Here is a 17,057-nt window from a genome sequence, read left to right as displayed (position 1 = left end):
TTGTTCAGTCACGTAACACACAAAGGATCAAACTTTCTGCTCCAGTTATACAACAGCTTAGTTCTTTCATTCCTCTCACATCTTTTTTTTCTCTCTCTCTGCATGACCTTCAGTGGACTTGTCGCACGACAATCCCAAACCCGTCGGGAATGATCGAATTTGAGATGACATTCTGTCCGCATTCCAGCAAGCTCAATTGGTGTCAAATAAAACAAAAACGGACTGACGTAGTAATTGATTATTGGTTTATGAAACAAACTACTGTCTGCTGGTCACTGGAGGCCTGCTGAAAGCTGAAACTTTTAGAGTTTAACACAAATTTAGGTGCACCTCCACAGGAGTTTGTGTCACAATAATGCTGTCAGAGAGGTATTACAATGTGTTTATAATTGTGGTTGTAATCTGCAGTGGTGTATAACTGCTTGCATCTGCAGCTGAAAGCTGTTTCTAATATTATACCACTCTCATATAACTTGATAAGCTCACCGAAGTGATATGTTTAGTCCGTGTAAGTGTAGTGCCTGCACATTATCCGAGCACAGCTCTGCAGGGGTCCTACATTGCAGCGGAGATCAATAAATCAGCATTGACTGCTAAGTTGTGACTGGAGGCCAGCTCATATATGGTTTCACTGAGCATGTTCTTCGAAAGAGTTTGTTTTCGAAGGATGCACTTACATGAAGTTTACAGGTATAGTGGGGCAGCACAGTGCCGAGTGGTTAGTAAAGAAGTTCTCGGTTTGAATCCCAGCGTGCATTTTTGCAGGTACTCGCTTCGCTTCTTCCCACATTCCAAAAACATGAATGTAAGGTTCATTAAAAACACTTACTCTAATTGTGCATAGGTGAATGTGAGTGGAAATGCCCCGTTGTCTTTGTCCTGCAAATGGCTGACGACCAATCCAGGGTGTACCCTGCATCTCACCAAAAGTCAACTGGGACAGGTTCCAAGTCACCTGCAACCCCAATGAGGACAAGCGCTGCAGAAAATGGTTGCATGGATGGTAAATTTGTTATCTGTAACCTATATGACCTTCAGGTCATTTTAGAACTCCATTCAAAGAACACATGCAAACACAACACAAAGAAGACATGCACCTTGTGCATGTCTCATGTAAAGCTTTTGAAATGAAAACCTAAGGCTACAAAACTTAAAAGTGCTTAAAAAATGTGAACAGACTCATGATGATTACAGTGAAGGCCTATTATAAATTCGTTGAACCCCTTCTACAGTGACAATGGGCATTTTCATTATACTTCAGACTGCCTCTAGAGGCGCTGTTGCACTGATATCAGGAATGCAGTCCAGCTACACATGTGCTTGCTGTCTAGTGAACTTCTGCTTAAGTGTCTGTTTCATTTAGGCCAGTGCCTCTTTAGACAGAAAGCATACGTTGCTGGACTGGAAAATACACAATGCAAACATTTATAGATTGTTAATAATTACAAAAACATTTGTAAACTACATGACTAATCGAGTTGTGCCTGACAAATGTGATGAAGTGTTTCGTTTTGATAATTCCGTGTTTTGCAAAGATAAAAAAAAGACAACCAGTTGAATGGTAATTTCGAACAAAATGTTTATTCAAATCAAAAAAAAGGAAGAACTAGACAAAAGAGGAAATCATTCAGAACATAGCATATTCATAGAATATCCATACATCGTCACGATTAACAGAAGAAAACACAAACATAGAAACAGAGAATGAAGAAAACTCAGCAAGTGATATTGCACTGTGTCTAAAATGTTGCAGGCCTCTTCTCCCCGATCCATTTGTCCTCTGAACATTTCAGTTCCTGCCTTTTATCAGCTTAGTCTTATTTTTGGACTTACTCAAGCCGGACGTGTGGAATCGACCAGCGTGGAGCAAATATGTCAGCTTATTCATCATTATGAAGCATAAGAGCATCAAACAAATACAACGGAGGGAGAAATAAAAAGGTGGAAAAGGCAGTCAACCATGTACATCTGCCTCAGATGAGGAGGGCTGATCAACAGCCTGCGAGACCACGTGGGTTCTCTGTTTGTTAAACTACACCAATGCCCTCTAATAAGTGGAAAAATAATTATGAGGCCTCTCTGGGCTGTCTTGTCTTGCTTCTAAAAGGACTGGCTTTTCCCTTTTTGTCCTTTTGAATGGAATTGAAAACACAAGTGAACGAAAAAGTGACAAGAATCAACGAGAGGCAGAAAACTAACCTAAAATAAGTATTTTCTGTGTCAAGGCCACAAAGATAAGATCACTTGAATGATCTGCAGTTTGTCACTTGTCGTCAGAAGCGTTCTCGTTGTCAGCTGGATCTCCACACATGCACACGTACACACACCCCACATAATGTAAACTAATCTTTAAAGATTAAATAATGCATCCATGCCCTACACAACACTGCTTCGCTGAAACTTGATTAGTACCATTTTTTTTTAATCCAGACCTTCACCATGTAATGCTATTTTTTTTAGTTACTTAAATAAAAAAGTGCTGCGCATCCTATTTCCTGACAAACCCATTGTTACCGCAGCTGGCCCATTGTGTTGAATGAGTGAGAAAACCAATGTAGTACTCATGTCAACATACCACTACTTGTTCTGACCAGACTGCACAAAAAGGTCTGCTTCCCCAAACTAGAAGCTGCATCAATCAGTGCTCATCTTTTTTTCTTCTTTTTTTTTTTAAATAAAGCATTCTGGCTTCACTGGTCTGGTAAAATGAGCAAGTGCAGCAGGACAAAAAGGAATGTGTCTACAAAAGCTGCCAAGCTCATCAGCATGTCGTTTCTCTAAATAGTTTTGGTAGCTTGAAACAGACAGAAATCTTCATTATTTCTTAACAGTGCAAATAAAAACTTTTTTTCTGCTATGTTCACACTGTTTGACATGAAACAGTGCTTTTTGGGCAGTAAGAGATTAGGAAAAGAGGGGCAGCAGGCATACATAAGGGAGGAAAGTCTCCCCATTTTAGTAGCAAAATGAGGCCTGCAAACCCCTGCTCCAAACAAACCGACACACACTGACACATACACACACACACAACAATAATTCTATGATCGGAGCGAACAACAGGAGGGAAGCCATACTGGATCCAAGCAGAGGAGGCAACGTCTTCAAAGAGCTCAAGGTAGACAAAAGTGTGCTGCGGTTGGTTTTTGTTGGTGTTAAAAAAAAAAAAAAAAAAAAAAAAAAAAGTCCAGTCGTTCTAAGTCACTCGGGAAATGTCATAAGGAAAAAATTCTTAAACAGCTTAAAAGGAAAACAAAATCAGTGCATTGTTCTTGTCTTTTTCAGTCTTGCGTCTCCCGCAGTCTGGAAAAGCAAGCGGTTAAACAGAGCCACTCGAGTCAAGTCAAGAAGAAAGATGTGCAAAACGAAATCCCAAAATGAGGCAGGAGGACTTCTGCTCTGTCGGTGGCACTCTCGTCGAAGACGACCAGGGTGTCCACATCATGGGTGATGGCGTGGTTTTCTTTCTGATGCAGTCTGGACGTGACCGGTGTAGCCTCGTGTCCCTATGCGCCACACCTTCAGACTCTTCCTCGCTACTTAAGGCTTGCCATACAGATGGAAAATGTCTATACACAGACCACCCTCAGCAAGCGAGTGAGCCACCAAAACAGTGACTCTCCTTTAGTGTCACTGAGGAAAACACAATTGTCCAATCCCAACTCAGTCTTTATATGTTGGATCCTTCGGATTTCTCTCTTGTCGTCAATGACGCCATTTTAGGAGAAGAATGAACAACGTGGAGCCTTGCAGCGTGCAGGTTTCTTTGGGTTCCCGAGTCAGCCAAGGGAATTTTTAGGACGACATCTCAGCGTGATGGACAGGCGTCGGGCCTGCACACTTCCGGACGGTTGGCATGGTTGGGGTTAGGATCCACCTGGAGAAGAGGGAAAACACAAATGGTTTATCATTTACAGGAGCAGTCCTCATGTACCGTACACTGCAGTGCCTGGGAGCATTTTGTTACTCAACTGCGGAGAGTACCAATCATCTATTAGTGGTTCTCAAACTTTTCACACAAAGTACCACCTCAAAAAATACTGACCTCTCCACATACCATCATGATGACCAAAATTGTTCAATCACAAATCTTTGTATTATAGCGCAAGACATTTATTTGAGGTAGGCCTTTATTTGTGCAAACAATGTAAGACAAAAGGTATTGTACAACAACAAAAACAAATAAAAGATCATGCTTTCTCCCATTAACGTCTGTGCTCGCTTGTTGACAGTGGACATCAGATTGTTCTTGTGATGTTTTAGTTTGATTTATGTGAAATAATTTTTAGGTCAGTGTTGAAATGTTTAGTTTAAACATCACTTTACAGATGCCGTGTCTGCACTGCGAGCTTTGTGCGTTGTGATAAAGTTGCCTACTGCATGACAAGGTTGTACGAGTCATATTTGGAGTTTAAATTTATTCAGGGTGCATCTTTGAGAGTTGAGCCTATTATTTGAGGAAGTAACTGAGGATGTGACTGCATTAACCCGGGCTAACCTCTGAGTAGAGAGGGGGCGGCTGGAAGCGGAACTCGTGGATGTAGGCGAACAGAGGTCCATCCAGATCCTCGCGAGCGGCTGGCACATCCAGATTGCTCTGCCGCTGCTCTTCCGTCACAATTTCTGCATAGCTTGGAGGAGCTACACAAGAAGAGATGCACGTTAACACTTGAGGAAAGTCTACTCTGAAATGAACTTTTTCCAAAAGAAGCATGGAGATCCAGCCTACCTTCAGGCCTCTCAGGCAGACCCATCCCCAGCCAGGTCATGCTGCACTGGCTGCTCACGCTGGATGTGCGGGAGCCAAAGGGATGCAGGGGGATGGTTCCGATGACTAGCGGCAGGTTCAGGGAAAGGTTTATTGCGCCTGGTATGTCCACATACACCTAAAGAAACACACAAGGAGACCACATAAGACTACTGAAAGGCCACAAGTTCTTTAAATGACCTGGAAGTGATACAATAGAATGGCTTCCCGTAATGTGGGTCAATGTCTTCAGGTCAGATGCTTATAGTAGATACTTGGTAGCTCCAGTGAAAAGAGGTAAAGAGGCAATAAGCACCGGCGTTGCCACAGATACACTGAGATAATGCTCTTAGCAGCATGTGGAGCTAACACCCGGTCTAGTCCAGGCCCGGATAGGGCAATGCGAGCTGAGTCAGCTCAAAACAAATACGAAGGGTGATGAGGACACAGTGACAGAAAGCCAAAACACGTGGTCAAAGAAGCTGAGTGGAGCCTTGATAGTCAGACATAATTGTTCAATTTCTGTGCAGTTTGCTATAAGGAACGACAGAAGTAGAATCAACCCTCTACTGGGGTACCAATTTTGCCATGCTAAATTTTGAATACAGTGCAGGTAAGGTTTTATGTAATGTTTTAGCACATTTCACTGAATAATTTTATACACCACTGTTTGGTAAATAGTACAGATTAAAAACAAAACATCTAAGAAACTCCTACGCTCCAGTGTACTCAAAATATTCCCATGTGCTTACCATGAGCGAGTATTCCACTCTGATGATGCTGCAGTCCAGGATGGAGGGAGACACGGGCGGGATTTTGAGCATTTTGCCGCTCCAGGTCTCCGTCTTGCCTGAGGACAAGGACTCGCCCCTCAGGTTGGCCACGAGCTGCTTGACCTCCTTCATCTTCCCTTTGGCGTAGAAAGTCTGAGTCTGGTAGATGGCCGCCTTTGGCACCACCATGCGGGACGAGCAGTTCTCGATCTCTGCAAAGATCTGGATCGACTCTCCTGTAATGTCGTAGCGGGAGAAGAGGCGAAGCAATGAAGTCACTCAAAGATTTATATAACGGATGATTAAGTGTATCAGCAGCATTCTTACCTGGTGTGTACCCCTTCCGTTCAATTTTGGCACTTAGGGAAATAGGACCTGAGGTGCAGAACCAACAGCAAAGTGTCTTGTCCTTTGTGCCGGCCTGCGGTGACTGGGAAAAACAAAACAAAACAGGCACGTTAGACCTAACTTTTCTAAAACCTGTCCCTGGTCAGTTTGTATTGCCTACTGTTTAGAGTAAAAGTTGGTATGCTATTTTCTTGGCAATGGGATTTTTGAGTCATACATCTGTTGTCGAGCCATCCATTTTCAATTGCGATTGTCCTCATGAGGGTCAACTGCTGGGCTCATTTTGACAGACAAGCATTCAAACTCACATTCACACCTATAAACTATTCAGTCTTCACTTAGCTTAACATCCCTGTTTTTGGAATGTGAGAGGAGTAGAATCACTGAAAAATGTTGAGACATTTTATATATAATATGAAAAAATATGAACAGAAATTTTCTTCTAAAGTATTGTGGTGACACAGTGAACGAGTGGCTTCATATTTGATCAAAACAGCATTCAATTTGGGTTTCTTTAAACTAAAAGGTACTGTGAGGCCAACATGCCAACCACTAGGCGCCGTGCTTTACCGTGTGTTGTTTTGATAATTAAGAACTTTGTCGATTTTTTTTTTATTGTGAGGCCAACATGCCAACCACTAGGCGCCGTGCTTTACCGTGTGTTGTTTTGATAATTAAGAACTTTGTCGATTTTTTTTTTATAAGTATGGTTGTCAGGAAAGAACCAAATTTCTCAACTGGGCCTTTTGAAAACCTTGCATTAAAAAGAGTTTATCCTAAAATTCAGATATTCTACAACACTATTGCGGTGTTAACCATAAATTACAGTCTTGTAATTGCATATTGAGACCAGCTGTAAAAGTTTCCGAGGTTACGACAGACGAAAGCAAAATTGGGTCTCTGATGAGTCATTCTTGTTGTATCACAATTCCTCCTTACCAGCAGTAACGGAGTGTTGATGTCAATGTGCTCAAAGACTGTGAATTCCTTCTTGGTCTTGATGGGCAGCAGCCACGGCCTGTGGAGTTCTGCCTTCACCCAATAGCGCACGCTGCCATGCTTCCCTTCAAAAGAGGTAGCCAGGGGTCTGCAAGGGACGCGCAAAAAGTTACATTTTCCCGCAAGTAACTTAATGAGGTGGGGCCTTTTGTCTTGCGGGGTGAGTACACTCACGTCTGTGGAAGCTCCAGGCTGAATGCATACTCGTGTCGTCCTGAATGTATAGTGGTGAGTCCTTCCTCAGAGTTGTCATCATCTGAAAAACAAGGCGGACACTATTCCAAACCTGGATACATTGCGCTACGAAGGCATCTGAAAGTCACACCACAGAAAAATAAAGAAAAAAAAAACAGAGGGTGGGGGAGACAGAAGAGAATAAAACGGATTTTACTATGATATCTGCCTGTAAATCGGTCATGTATTGATTGCAGGGGTGCAAGTGCATTTGAGCAAGCCCATCAGGCAAATGCTAAAAATAAATACAATGGACCCCTGCACATTTGCTGTTCTGCAATCGTGGATTCATCTATTCGCAGATTTGCTTGGGAACCTAACCCCACTTATTCGTGGAACACCTCCTTATTCAGGGTATTCTCCCCCCGCCCCCCTCAATCCCCCACCTATTTACGTTTTTTTTTTTTTTTTTACCCGATCGCCTGCTTATTTGCATAAAAAATTTAAATTAATTAAAAAGAAAGGATATATTTTTTTTGCTATTCACCGTCCTTATCCCCCGCAAATACCGGGGGTCTACTGTACAGGGAAGCCGTTATATATTAAAAAAATAAATAAAAAAACACATTTAGTTAACCCAATAATGCTCATAATGTTCAATGTGTCATTTATTCATAAATCTAGTGTGGTCTTCAGAGGACTTTAACTAAAACGGCCCCTTCAGGAAACAAGTTTCCCCTCTTCTGATGTACTACTAGATGAGTAAACCAAGATTTTGATAACAGAATAAAAGTTGAGAGCAGAATCTCAAAGTTCATTGCATGAACCAAGGAATCCACAGGCAAAGACACTGGAGTCTGCTTAGCAACAACCAAACCATAATGTGCAGCTTTTGCGGCTCAAATGTGAAATAAATATACCATTGACGCCATAAGGAAGCAAGTCAAAAGCTGCTTCTGCCAGCTCAGCAATCCCTCCCCTCCTGCAAGCAACAGACGTGTGGTAAACAAGTGCAGAGCTGTCAGTCAAAGGCAGCAGCAGGAGGAGACCGGCCTAAACCGGTGCAAGCAGCTCCTACACACACACACACACACACACAGACCCCCACCACCCTGCACACATACATAAACATGCATTCATTGCACACTCGCTGTGCGACACTGCAGCCTGCACAGCTCTGGAGCAACTACTACAGCACTTTTATCCTCCACAGTGCAGCAGGAAGCCCAGTGCTACTACATAGTCCATTTATGTAGGATTCTTCGTTTTGCTGCCAATGACTTCTTAATGGACTCTAAACAACCAATTTGTTACACTCATATTGGCGAGCTGTTAATATATGTTGGTGAATACAAGCCATTATATCACAGATGCCCCCTAGGATCGGTAGGATGACATCTGAGTGATCTGATTGGACACTTTAATAAGTGCTGTTATAGACCATGACCATCTTTGCTTCGTCACCTTTGTTAGGTTGTATAGCTCCCGTAACGCTTGCTGTTATTTGTTGATTACTTAAATGAGGATAATGGATGGATGGATAAATGTATTTAACATGTTAAATCATTATTCATTCACTCAAGATGTTGCAAATTAATTTGTTTTGTTTGATGCGCTTACAATCTTATACAGCTCTCATGCAATGTGAATTATTTGACTTAGAATAATATCATTGTGATTGATAAATCCAAATGATAGCTTCAGTGCAAATACCAGTTCTCATATTTGTCATTTCATGTTTATAGTTTGGATTGTTAATCCATACTGTACTGTAATTTAATTATAATTCAACCAAAAACAATAATGAATCGTCTGGATTAGTTGATTTAAAATTGGGGGTGATCTTATTTTTCTTGCCTGTAGTATTTATTCATTGAGTAATTATACAGGATTACATCAAATCATTGCCTGCTGACAATTACAAACTTTTTTTCACAATTAAAAACGTGTTTTTTTTAAAACAATTTAAAGAAAAGGTCAGTCAGTCATGAGTCTCAAAGGGCTTTGATTTTTATTTGTTTAACAGAGACCTATTTAAAATTACAAACTAGGATTTCTTTTTTTTTTTTTTTTTTTTTTTTTACAAACAAAAACTTGGTTTCGTCATTATCCGCAATGGTGGCGTCATTGGGCCACACATGAGCACCACAGCCAATCACAGCGCGACGAGGGCGGAGCCATGGCTGTAAATCCGCCCACTCCCAATCCAGTTTTCTGAACAGGATTGAACCGCTTTGAACAATGGGTGGAAACTTAAGAAAAGCCACAAAGAAACCTATTTTACCACATGAATGTGCGCAAAATTTCACCAACAAAGCCGTGAAGACACTCGTGCAAGTTCTAACCCTCTCACCCCGCTTCGAAAATGCCCACAATTGTCGTTTTTGGGAGTGAAAAATCCAGCAAGGGTACGGCTGTCATTCATTCTGACATATCGACTCCATCAGGTAACCACGTACGCGGCTGTCATTGCGACCCCAAAGCTCAACTATTAAACCCTATTAAAATTGAAATATGGTATGCTTTTGTTGTTGTTGTTTTTAAATGCAACATTGAACTTGCAGCATCTCTCGCCCCAAAACTTAAAACACACACGTCCGAGCCAGTCTTACCTCTCTCGTGCCCAATGAGGACGTCTTTATGGTTGAGATATTCCACTTCCTCCGTGTAGTTCTGCGTGTAGGCGGTGTTGGAACCGGCGTTCCGAGACTCGGTCCAGCGAACTTTGGCGAAGCCTTTGGCGTGGATCTTGAGGGACTTGACGCGGATCTCGCCGGTCACCTCGACGACCACCCTCCCTGAGACGCAGTCCCCGCTGGAGAACACGGGCACGTTACTGTCATGGAGACAGTCGTAGCTCACCGTGAAGCTCTTCACCTTCCCGAGCACCATGGTTGGAGGCTTTTTTTTTTTTTTTTTTTTTAAAGACACCTAGAAATGTTTAAGAAAATTTGTGTCTGGTGGAGGGGGGAATGAGTACAAAAAAAAAGGTGTTGGTGCCTCCCTGCGAGAAGCAGTAGGCACGATCAGTGGTGTCGATGTGTGCGGTTCATTGAGATGCGTGAAGGCTGAATAACAGCAGAGACGCTGTTATCGTCCGCCCTCTCAGCCGCTTGGTCTCCGGTCAAAGACAAGGCAGCTCGGCAGCTGAGCTCACTTTAAGCGACCGGAGATGTGGAAAAACAACCCCCTTGCGCATGCGCACCGCTCTCTCACTGCCCCCTCTCTCCCTCCTTCCGCCTTGTGGAGAGGAGGAGAGGGCCAGATGACAAGTTTGCTCCAACAGCTGAAAGATGGGACAAAAGATACCGCTTTTGCACCAAATCTTATTAACCATTATTATTATTCCTAAAAAAAAAAATAATAATAATACAAATCCGAGTTCTTACACTAAGTCAAGCATTGCCCCACCCCAGAGAATGTGAGAATGTATCTCTGGCTGTGTCGATCAGCTTGCAACAATATGTGGGCAGAAGGTTTGGCTGCACTGTGAATGTGTATGTGTACAATCATACATATGAATTCACACATATGGTCCACAATACTCCGCAATCAGCAGAGCACCAGCTTGCACCGATGAATCAATACAGAAAATGCTGGAGGTTATTGGAAGAAATGGGTCATAGGCATTTGAATGAAATAACGTGACATCTTCAATTCCACATGATGTTGTTTTTGCATCAAAATGTAAAAAGGACCCATCTGCAAATGGGGGGGGGGGGGCAGGAATCTCATAGTGTTTGAACAGAAGAAAAAAAAAACTCCAACAAGCTCAAAACGCCATCTGCAGCCCACTGGGGCTACTGCTCTGTCATGCGACGCCACCTGTTGAGCAGCGCTGCAGCTCCCCATAACATACAACACTGCAAAAACACATTTTAAGCCAACATGGATAGGTTTGTGATAGACAACTGACAAGTGGTTTAATAATGTAATAATGTGGTCTCAACTCCTGGTTTGATTACTATAACTTGGCCTCTGAGCAAAGTAGATGCTCCCGAGGTACTGGGAAATCACCTACCACTACAGTGTGTCACCACTACTGTTATGGATGGGTTCAATGCAAACCTTTTTGTTTTTTTGGGCAATACAATATGATTGGGCAGTACGGTAGCTTCCTTTCAAAGTCCAAAAACATGCATGTTACCTTCATTGGAAATTGCAAATTCTTCATCGGCGTGAATGTGTGTGTGAATAGTTGTTTGTCTATACAGTACATGTGCCTCACAATTGGATGGCGACCAATCCAGGGTGTACACCACCTCTTGCCCAAAGTCAACTGGGACAGGCTCCAGCTCACCCTTGTTCCAAAAGAGTATAAGCGGTACAGAAAATGGATAGATGGATATATTTATGATCATAAAAAGGGCAGGGTTTGGGACCTACCTTGGTTTTGAGTTCACGCTTTGATATTGGCCACAGTAGGCTAAGGGAACAAAATGCAAAACTGCTTATCTCTTGTGTAAACAGTGACTGATTTAATGGCATTTCAAATCCACAGCTTCAATCTTGTCTCAGTTTGTCTATTTTTTAAGGAAATGAATCACCCAGACAAATGCACCAATAACTGCTTGAACAGTGTGAATTATGATGCTATAAAAACACCAATGGCATTTGTTTTTACTTTGGCTCTATTTGAAGAGCCAGGGAGAGGAGGTATATTTGTAGTGCTCAAGGTTTTTTTTTTTATTGTAATTTTTTCATGATGCACTGATATTCACGTAAAACTGATGCCTTTTCCAATGACTTACCAAGTTTGACGTACACGTACTGCCAAAAGCATATCACAAGCCATGATTTCTGCGAGCCAGAGGCTGAGCTGCAGTGTGTTTGTTTACGGACTGGTGTGTGGCTGGAGGCAGTAAAAGCAGTTTTCCATTACTTAATATGTTTGGTGCGGGAACCCTGATAATCACCCCACCATATTCCATAATTGCCCCTGCTTTGAATTTTTTATTATCATTTATAAGGCGGATTTTGAACAGAAGTCAAGCTAAATGTTATTTGTTCCATTAATGTCAAAGAGCCTTCTGAGCCTTTTTTACCCATCCATCCATCCATCCATTTTCCGTACTGCTTAACCCCACTAGGGTCGCGGGTGTGCTGGGGGCAATCCTAGCTACCTTTGGGTAAGAGGCAGGGTACACCCTGATCTGGTCGCCAGCCAATTTATATGAAGTCAAATTGATTCAACATTTTATTATTTTTTAGTTTTATATATATTTTTACATTTTTAAAAATTTATTATAATGGTATACAGGCCCAGCATTGTGACAGTAATACCCACTTTATATTAGCTGGCACAGGGGATGACGCACTAAAAGTCTAAAAGTTGTAGCACTGTAAAGTTCTAGTTTTGTACGGTACTATATTAGTTTAAGAATGATCAATGCTTCTATCTAGCGGGTTTAACGTGTCATTACAAGTACGTACACATACAAGCGTTCCTCGGTTTACGATAGAGTTCCGTTCCTATGGTGACAACGTAACTCAAATTCGTACGTAAATCCGAATATACGCTAACGCACTAGCAACGTCAAAATTATTGTAAATATTTGTATTTAGAAACACGTCTAGGCCATAAATATAAAACAATCACACGAAAAACACTAAGGTACGGAGGTAAAGAAAACCTCGTTTGCTGTATAAAGGACCCAAAGTAGTTAAGTCTTATATTGTTGTTTATTGTTTTTGTAGAAAACATATTTTGTGTCTGATGTGTTTAAATATTGTATCCTTTTATTTATGTTTCCCTTAAAAGTTGCTGCGACTGAATTACTTTTGCTCTTATTTTGTAAAACTCAACCCGGATGTTGTTAGTGCAAAAGACTACGTTGAAGGCATATGTTATGATTTTGTTGATGTACTTTGAAAATATATTTTCCACTTGCTTTCTACAGTAGTATCTTTTTAATATTACCATGAATTTAATATTCGCTGTGATGTGTCTCTTTCAAATGTGTGCTGAAAGTTTGAGTCACAACGGAACAAGACCTAACATTGTAATGGTGATGACGGATGCATTTGTGAGTAGACATGTTGGTTTTATGTATTTTATGTAACGGGCACCAAAACACTTGGACAATCATTATAATTGCTCAGTTTTCACACTGGTAATAGGTTGTATCAGTGTTGCTTGCAGTAGTGTAAAACTGCACTAAGTCATCAGGAGAGCTGTTTCTAATATTTGTCCCCTTTCATGCAGATAAGATTAACAAAATATCCTTGTGTGACGCAGGGCTGTTCTACACTACTGAAAACCAAAACATAATAAACATTTTAAATTAATACCTCTCTCATAGAGTCCAAAACAGAACATGTTTTGTCTGTTTTAATAAAGTTCTTGTATTTGGTTCTTATCGAGTACTTCCTTGTTCTTGTTTGTGCAGGATGGGCGCTTGACATTTAATCCCGGCAGCAAAGTTGTGCAGCTTCCCTATATAAACTACGTCAGAGAGCTGGGGAGCACCTTCATTAATGCGTACACCAACTCTCCCATATGCTGCCCATCTCGTGCAGGCAAGACATCATCATAATCCAACTGTGACTCTACAATTGTGAAGTAAGTAATATGGTTGAAAGTTAATGTGTGTCATGTCTGTAGCCATGTGGAGTGGCCAGTTTGTCCACCTCACTCAGTCATGGAACAACTATAAGTGCCTCGATGCAAATGCGACCACATGGATGGATCTGCTGGAGAAGAATGGCTACCTTACGAAGATGCTTGGGAAACTGGACTACACCTCAGGGGGACATTCTCTCAGGTACCAGTCAGGGATGGGGATGACACTGCATCTGAAGTGTTATGTAAGGGTTGTCTTCAGATTTACAAAGATTGTGTTCATTTCTGACGAACACTGCAATTTGACAATATAATTAATAAACACTTATTAATATGCTTGTAGTTCGCAGTGGTGGTGAACTGGATTATATTGAGAGCTATTGCGACATGGATGTAGCTAATCTCAGTATGATGCATTGTTGTTTTAACACCACTGTAACCTGCAATTACTAAGCAGAAAATGACTTTTCAAAATGAATGTCTTCCTGACGGGCAGCACAGTGATCTAGTGGCTAGAACATGTGCCTCACAGTTCTCAGGTTCTGGGTTTGAATCTCAGATTTGGCCTTCCTGTGACATTATACATAAAACACATGCAAAAATGTCACACAACACGGTACTCTCTGTATGAATAAATACGCATAGAAAACCAAGAAATGCATATTCTAAGAATAAATAGCTTTTTCTATCAATTTCTAATCCCATGTTTGTTGTGCTTATTGGGTGTATTATCTCAAATAACGCACTGTGTATGTGCAACTTTTCTCCAGAATGAAGTTCCTACTATTCAGTTCTGTCTCTGTTTACCGTTTACATGGCGGTGTTCATACTGTTGCAGTAATCGTGTTGAGGCCTGGACACGGGACGTTCCCTTCCTGCTGCGCCAAGAGAGTCGGCCTGCCACTCAACTGATGGGCAACAGGTCAACAGTGAGAGTCAATACAGTGGACTGGAAAAATACAGATTTTGCCACAGACTGGATCCATCAGAAGGCTGCATCCTCGCACCGACCTTTCGCCCTTTACCTCGGCCTCAATCTACCTCACACCTACAAGACTGATTCCCTGGGGCCTACTGGTGGAGGATCCACTTTCCGCTCGTCTCCTTACTGGCTGAAAAAGGCATGATACATCTTTCCTGATCTCAGATTTTCTCCTGAGGCTAAATCACTCAGTTTTATGTTCGCAGGTGCATTCTGAGCTTGTCACTGTTCCCACATGGCTTCCCTGGGCTTCAATGCACCCTGTTGACTACTACTCCACCGTCACCAAAAACTGCAGTGGGCATTTTACAAAAGAGGAAGTCAAGAGAATCCGAGCCTTCTACTATGCCATGTGTGCTGAAGCAGATGCCATGCTGGGTTGGTTGACTGCAGTAACAGTGAAAGACAGAACGCTTTTATTGTTCTCCCTTAGCTATCACCCTCTTTGGTCCTCTTTGTGATGATTTGATATGCTCCAATTATGTCCAAAAGTATTTGGTCAATGATAAGAATTTTTTTCATGATTTTGCTTTCATACACAACCACCATGGTTTTGAAATGAGATGACGAGATTGAAGTATAGGCTTTGACAAATACATGAGATTTGCGGCACCATTTGGAAACAACCATTGTAAGTAGAATGTCAATTTCAAGCGGCTGAAAAATATTTGATAAGGATTCTACACAAAAAAGCAATTCAAGATTCTTTGAATGTAAATTATTAGAATGGTCTTGACTGTCCGAATCCAAAAGAGAAGGCGGTAAGACGCACAAAAACAAACAACTTACAAGTGAAAGGGACCGCTGAAGGCATGAGAGCTTCTTTTAATCAGGAAACTAGGAATTTGGGGATGTCCCTGGACAAAGGATTTTCATCCAAGTAATATTCTTATTCTTATTCTTATTATTTATTACAAAAATGTCACTTTTTCCAGCCAACGGAAACTGACATATTCTGCATAAAACTGCTTTAATATACAGTATAAATGGTAATTACCTTATTTGTGTGAAAGCTTTTAAGTTAAGGCTAAAAGTTTACACTTCAATCACATCAAATCCATTGTACGGTGTAAAAAGTCAAAATGGTTTGACTTCTTTATCGACTCACTCAAATGGATAGATGAGGACAATGTTAAATATCTCCCTCCACAGGACAGGTCATTTCTGCATTAAGAGACAGAGGTTTGCTCAACAACACTGTAGTGATCTTCACAGCCGACCATGGAGAGCTGGCCATGGAGCACCGTCAGTTCTACAAGATGTCCATGTTTGAGGGAAGCTCCCACGTTCCCTTGCTCATCATGGGGCCCGGGCTTGCGTCAGGCTTGCAGGTCAACCAGCTTGTGTCACTGGTTGATCTCTACCCTACTGTGTTGGGTATAGAAGATGTTAGAAAGTATTAAAGCAAATCTCTGTCATTGGTACAGATACTAAAAAAGTAATATTTACACAATTTTAGCACACTCACATTTGTCTTATATTGCAGATATTGCTAAAACCTCTGGAATAGCGAATCTCAGTGGCAACTCGCTGCTTCCTCTACTGGACAAGTACACCACGTTTCCCAAGAGGCAATATCCAGACTGGGTTCTGAGCGAATATCATGGCTGCAATGTCAATGCGTCGACCTACATGCTGAGAATTGGCAAGTGGAAATACATCGCCTTTGCTGATGGACTGAGTGTGCCTCCTCAGCTCTTTGGTAAGTACTTAACTATTTATCCATCTCTCAAAGTAACCCTTGAAATACAGCATGGACTCCTTTTTGTTTTTGCTCTACTGTAGACCTTTCGCTGGACAAGGAAGAACTTGATAATGTGGTCTTCAAATTCCCAGATGTGCAGGCGCTTCTCGACAAGCAGTTACGTAGCATTATAGACTATCCAAATGTTTCTGCAACTGTCCATGTCTACAACAAAAAGGAATTTGGTGCCTGGCGCCAAAGTGTCGGTAGAAACTACAGTCAAGTTATTGCTAATCTCAGGTGGCATGTTGATTGGCAAAAAGATGTTGTGACTAATGAAAGACTAATTGACAGGTGGCTGGATGAGTCCTCATGATACTGAACTGTATGCTTTATTCACATATCATGGCTAACTTGTACTTTTTACCTACATTCTCGACTTCTTTCAACAATTGTCTTAGAATTTGGATTATAATGTTAATATATCTGTATTTCTAATTCTGCCATCTTAAATGTCAAATAAATTTTTTTTGTACTGTATTCAGTTTGAGTGGTACGTATTTTCTGTAATAGTCAAATACACTACAAATGTTCCTTTGCACACTATGCACATTTGTATGCGCAGACATCTAACATTTTGTTATTCTTGGATGTTTGACGTGCAATGTTGGGTATTTATTATTTATTTTTATTAATTTCCCTTTTTGTCTATATTATTTTCGTTAAAACGCCCATTTGGTCTACTTTCCTGCACTTAAATTTAATCAGTATTGCATTTCCCCTGGGATAAT

The 17,057-nt window shown here is 41.3% G+C and overlaps 2 protein-coding genes across 2 annotated transcripts; one reads left to right on the top strand and one right to left on the bottom strand.

Annotated features, from left to right (window-relative positions):
- Nucleotides 1-1,561: 1,561 nt before the first annotated feature.
- arrdc3a (arrestin domain containing 3a) lies at nucleotides 1,562-10,186 on the bottom strand. Its single transcript, XM_061767259.1, has 8 exons — nucleotides 9,651-10,186; nucleotides 7,039-7,120; nucleotides 6,805-6,952; nucleotides 5,845-5,947; nucleotides 5,497-5,753; nucleotides 4,727-4,883; nucleotides 4,496-4,638; nucleotides 1,562-3,874 (listed from the first exon to the last, which is right to left on the bottom strand). Exons 1-8 carry the CDS (start codon nucleotides 9,928-9,930, stop codon nucleotides 3,806-3,808), a joined length of 1,239 nt encoding a protein of 412 aa, XP_061623243.1. The 5' UTR covers nucleotides 9,931-10,186; the 3' UTR covers nucleotides 1,562-3,805.
- Nucleotides 10,187-12,842: 2,656 nt separating this feature from the next.
- Nucleotides 12,843-16,806, top strand: arsk (arylsulfatase family, member K). Its single transcript, XM_061767258.1, has 8 exons — nucleotides 12,843-13,064; nucleotides 13,428-13,557; nucleotides 13,643-13,802; nucleotides 14,439-14,721; nucleotides 14,789-14,960; nucleotides 15,735-15,959; nucleotides 16,069-16,284; nucleotides 16,368-16,806. Exons 1-8 carry the CDS (start codon nucleotides 12,960-12,962, stop codon nucleotides 16,640-16,642), a joined length of 1,566 nt encoding a protein of 521 aa, XP_061623242.1. The 5' UTR covers nucleotides 12,843-12,959; the 3' UTR covers nucleotides 16,643-16,806.
- Nucleotides 16,807-17,057: the final 251 nt, after the last annotated feature.

Source organism: Phyllopteryx taeniolatus, chromosome 3 (genome assembly GCF_024500385.1).
Source record: "Phyllopteryx taeniolatus isolate TA_2022b chromosome 3, UOR_Ptae_1.2, whole genome shotgun sequence".
NCBI lineage: Eukaryota > Metazoa > Chordata > Actinopteri > Syngnathiformes > Syngnathidae > Phyllopteryx > Phyllopteryx taeniolatus.
The sequence above is the reverse complement of the archived record's forward strand: the minus strand, read 5'-3'. Positions and strand labels throughout refer to the sequence as shown.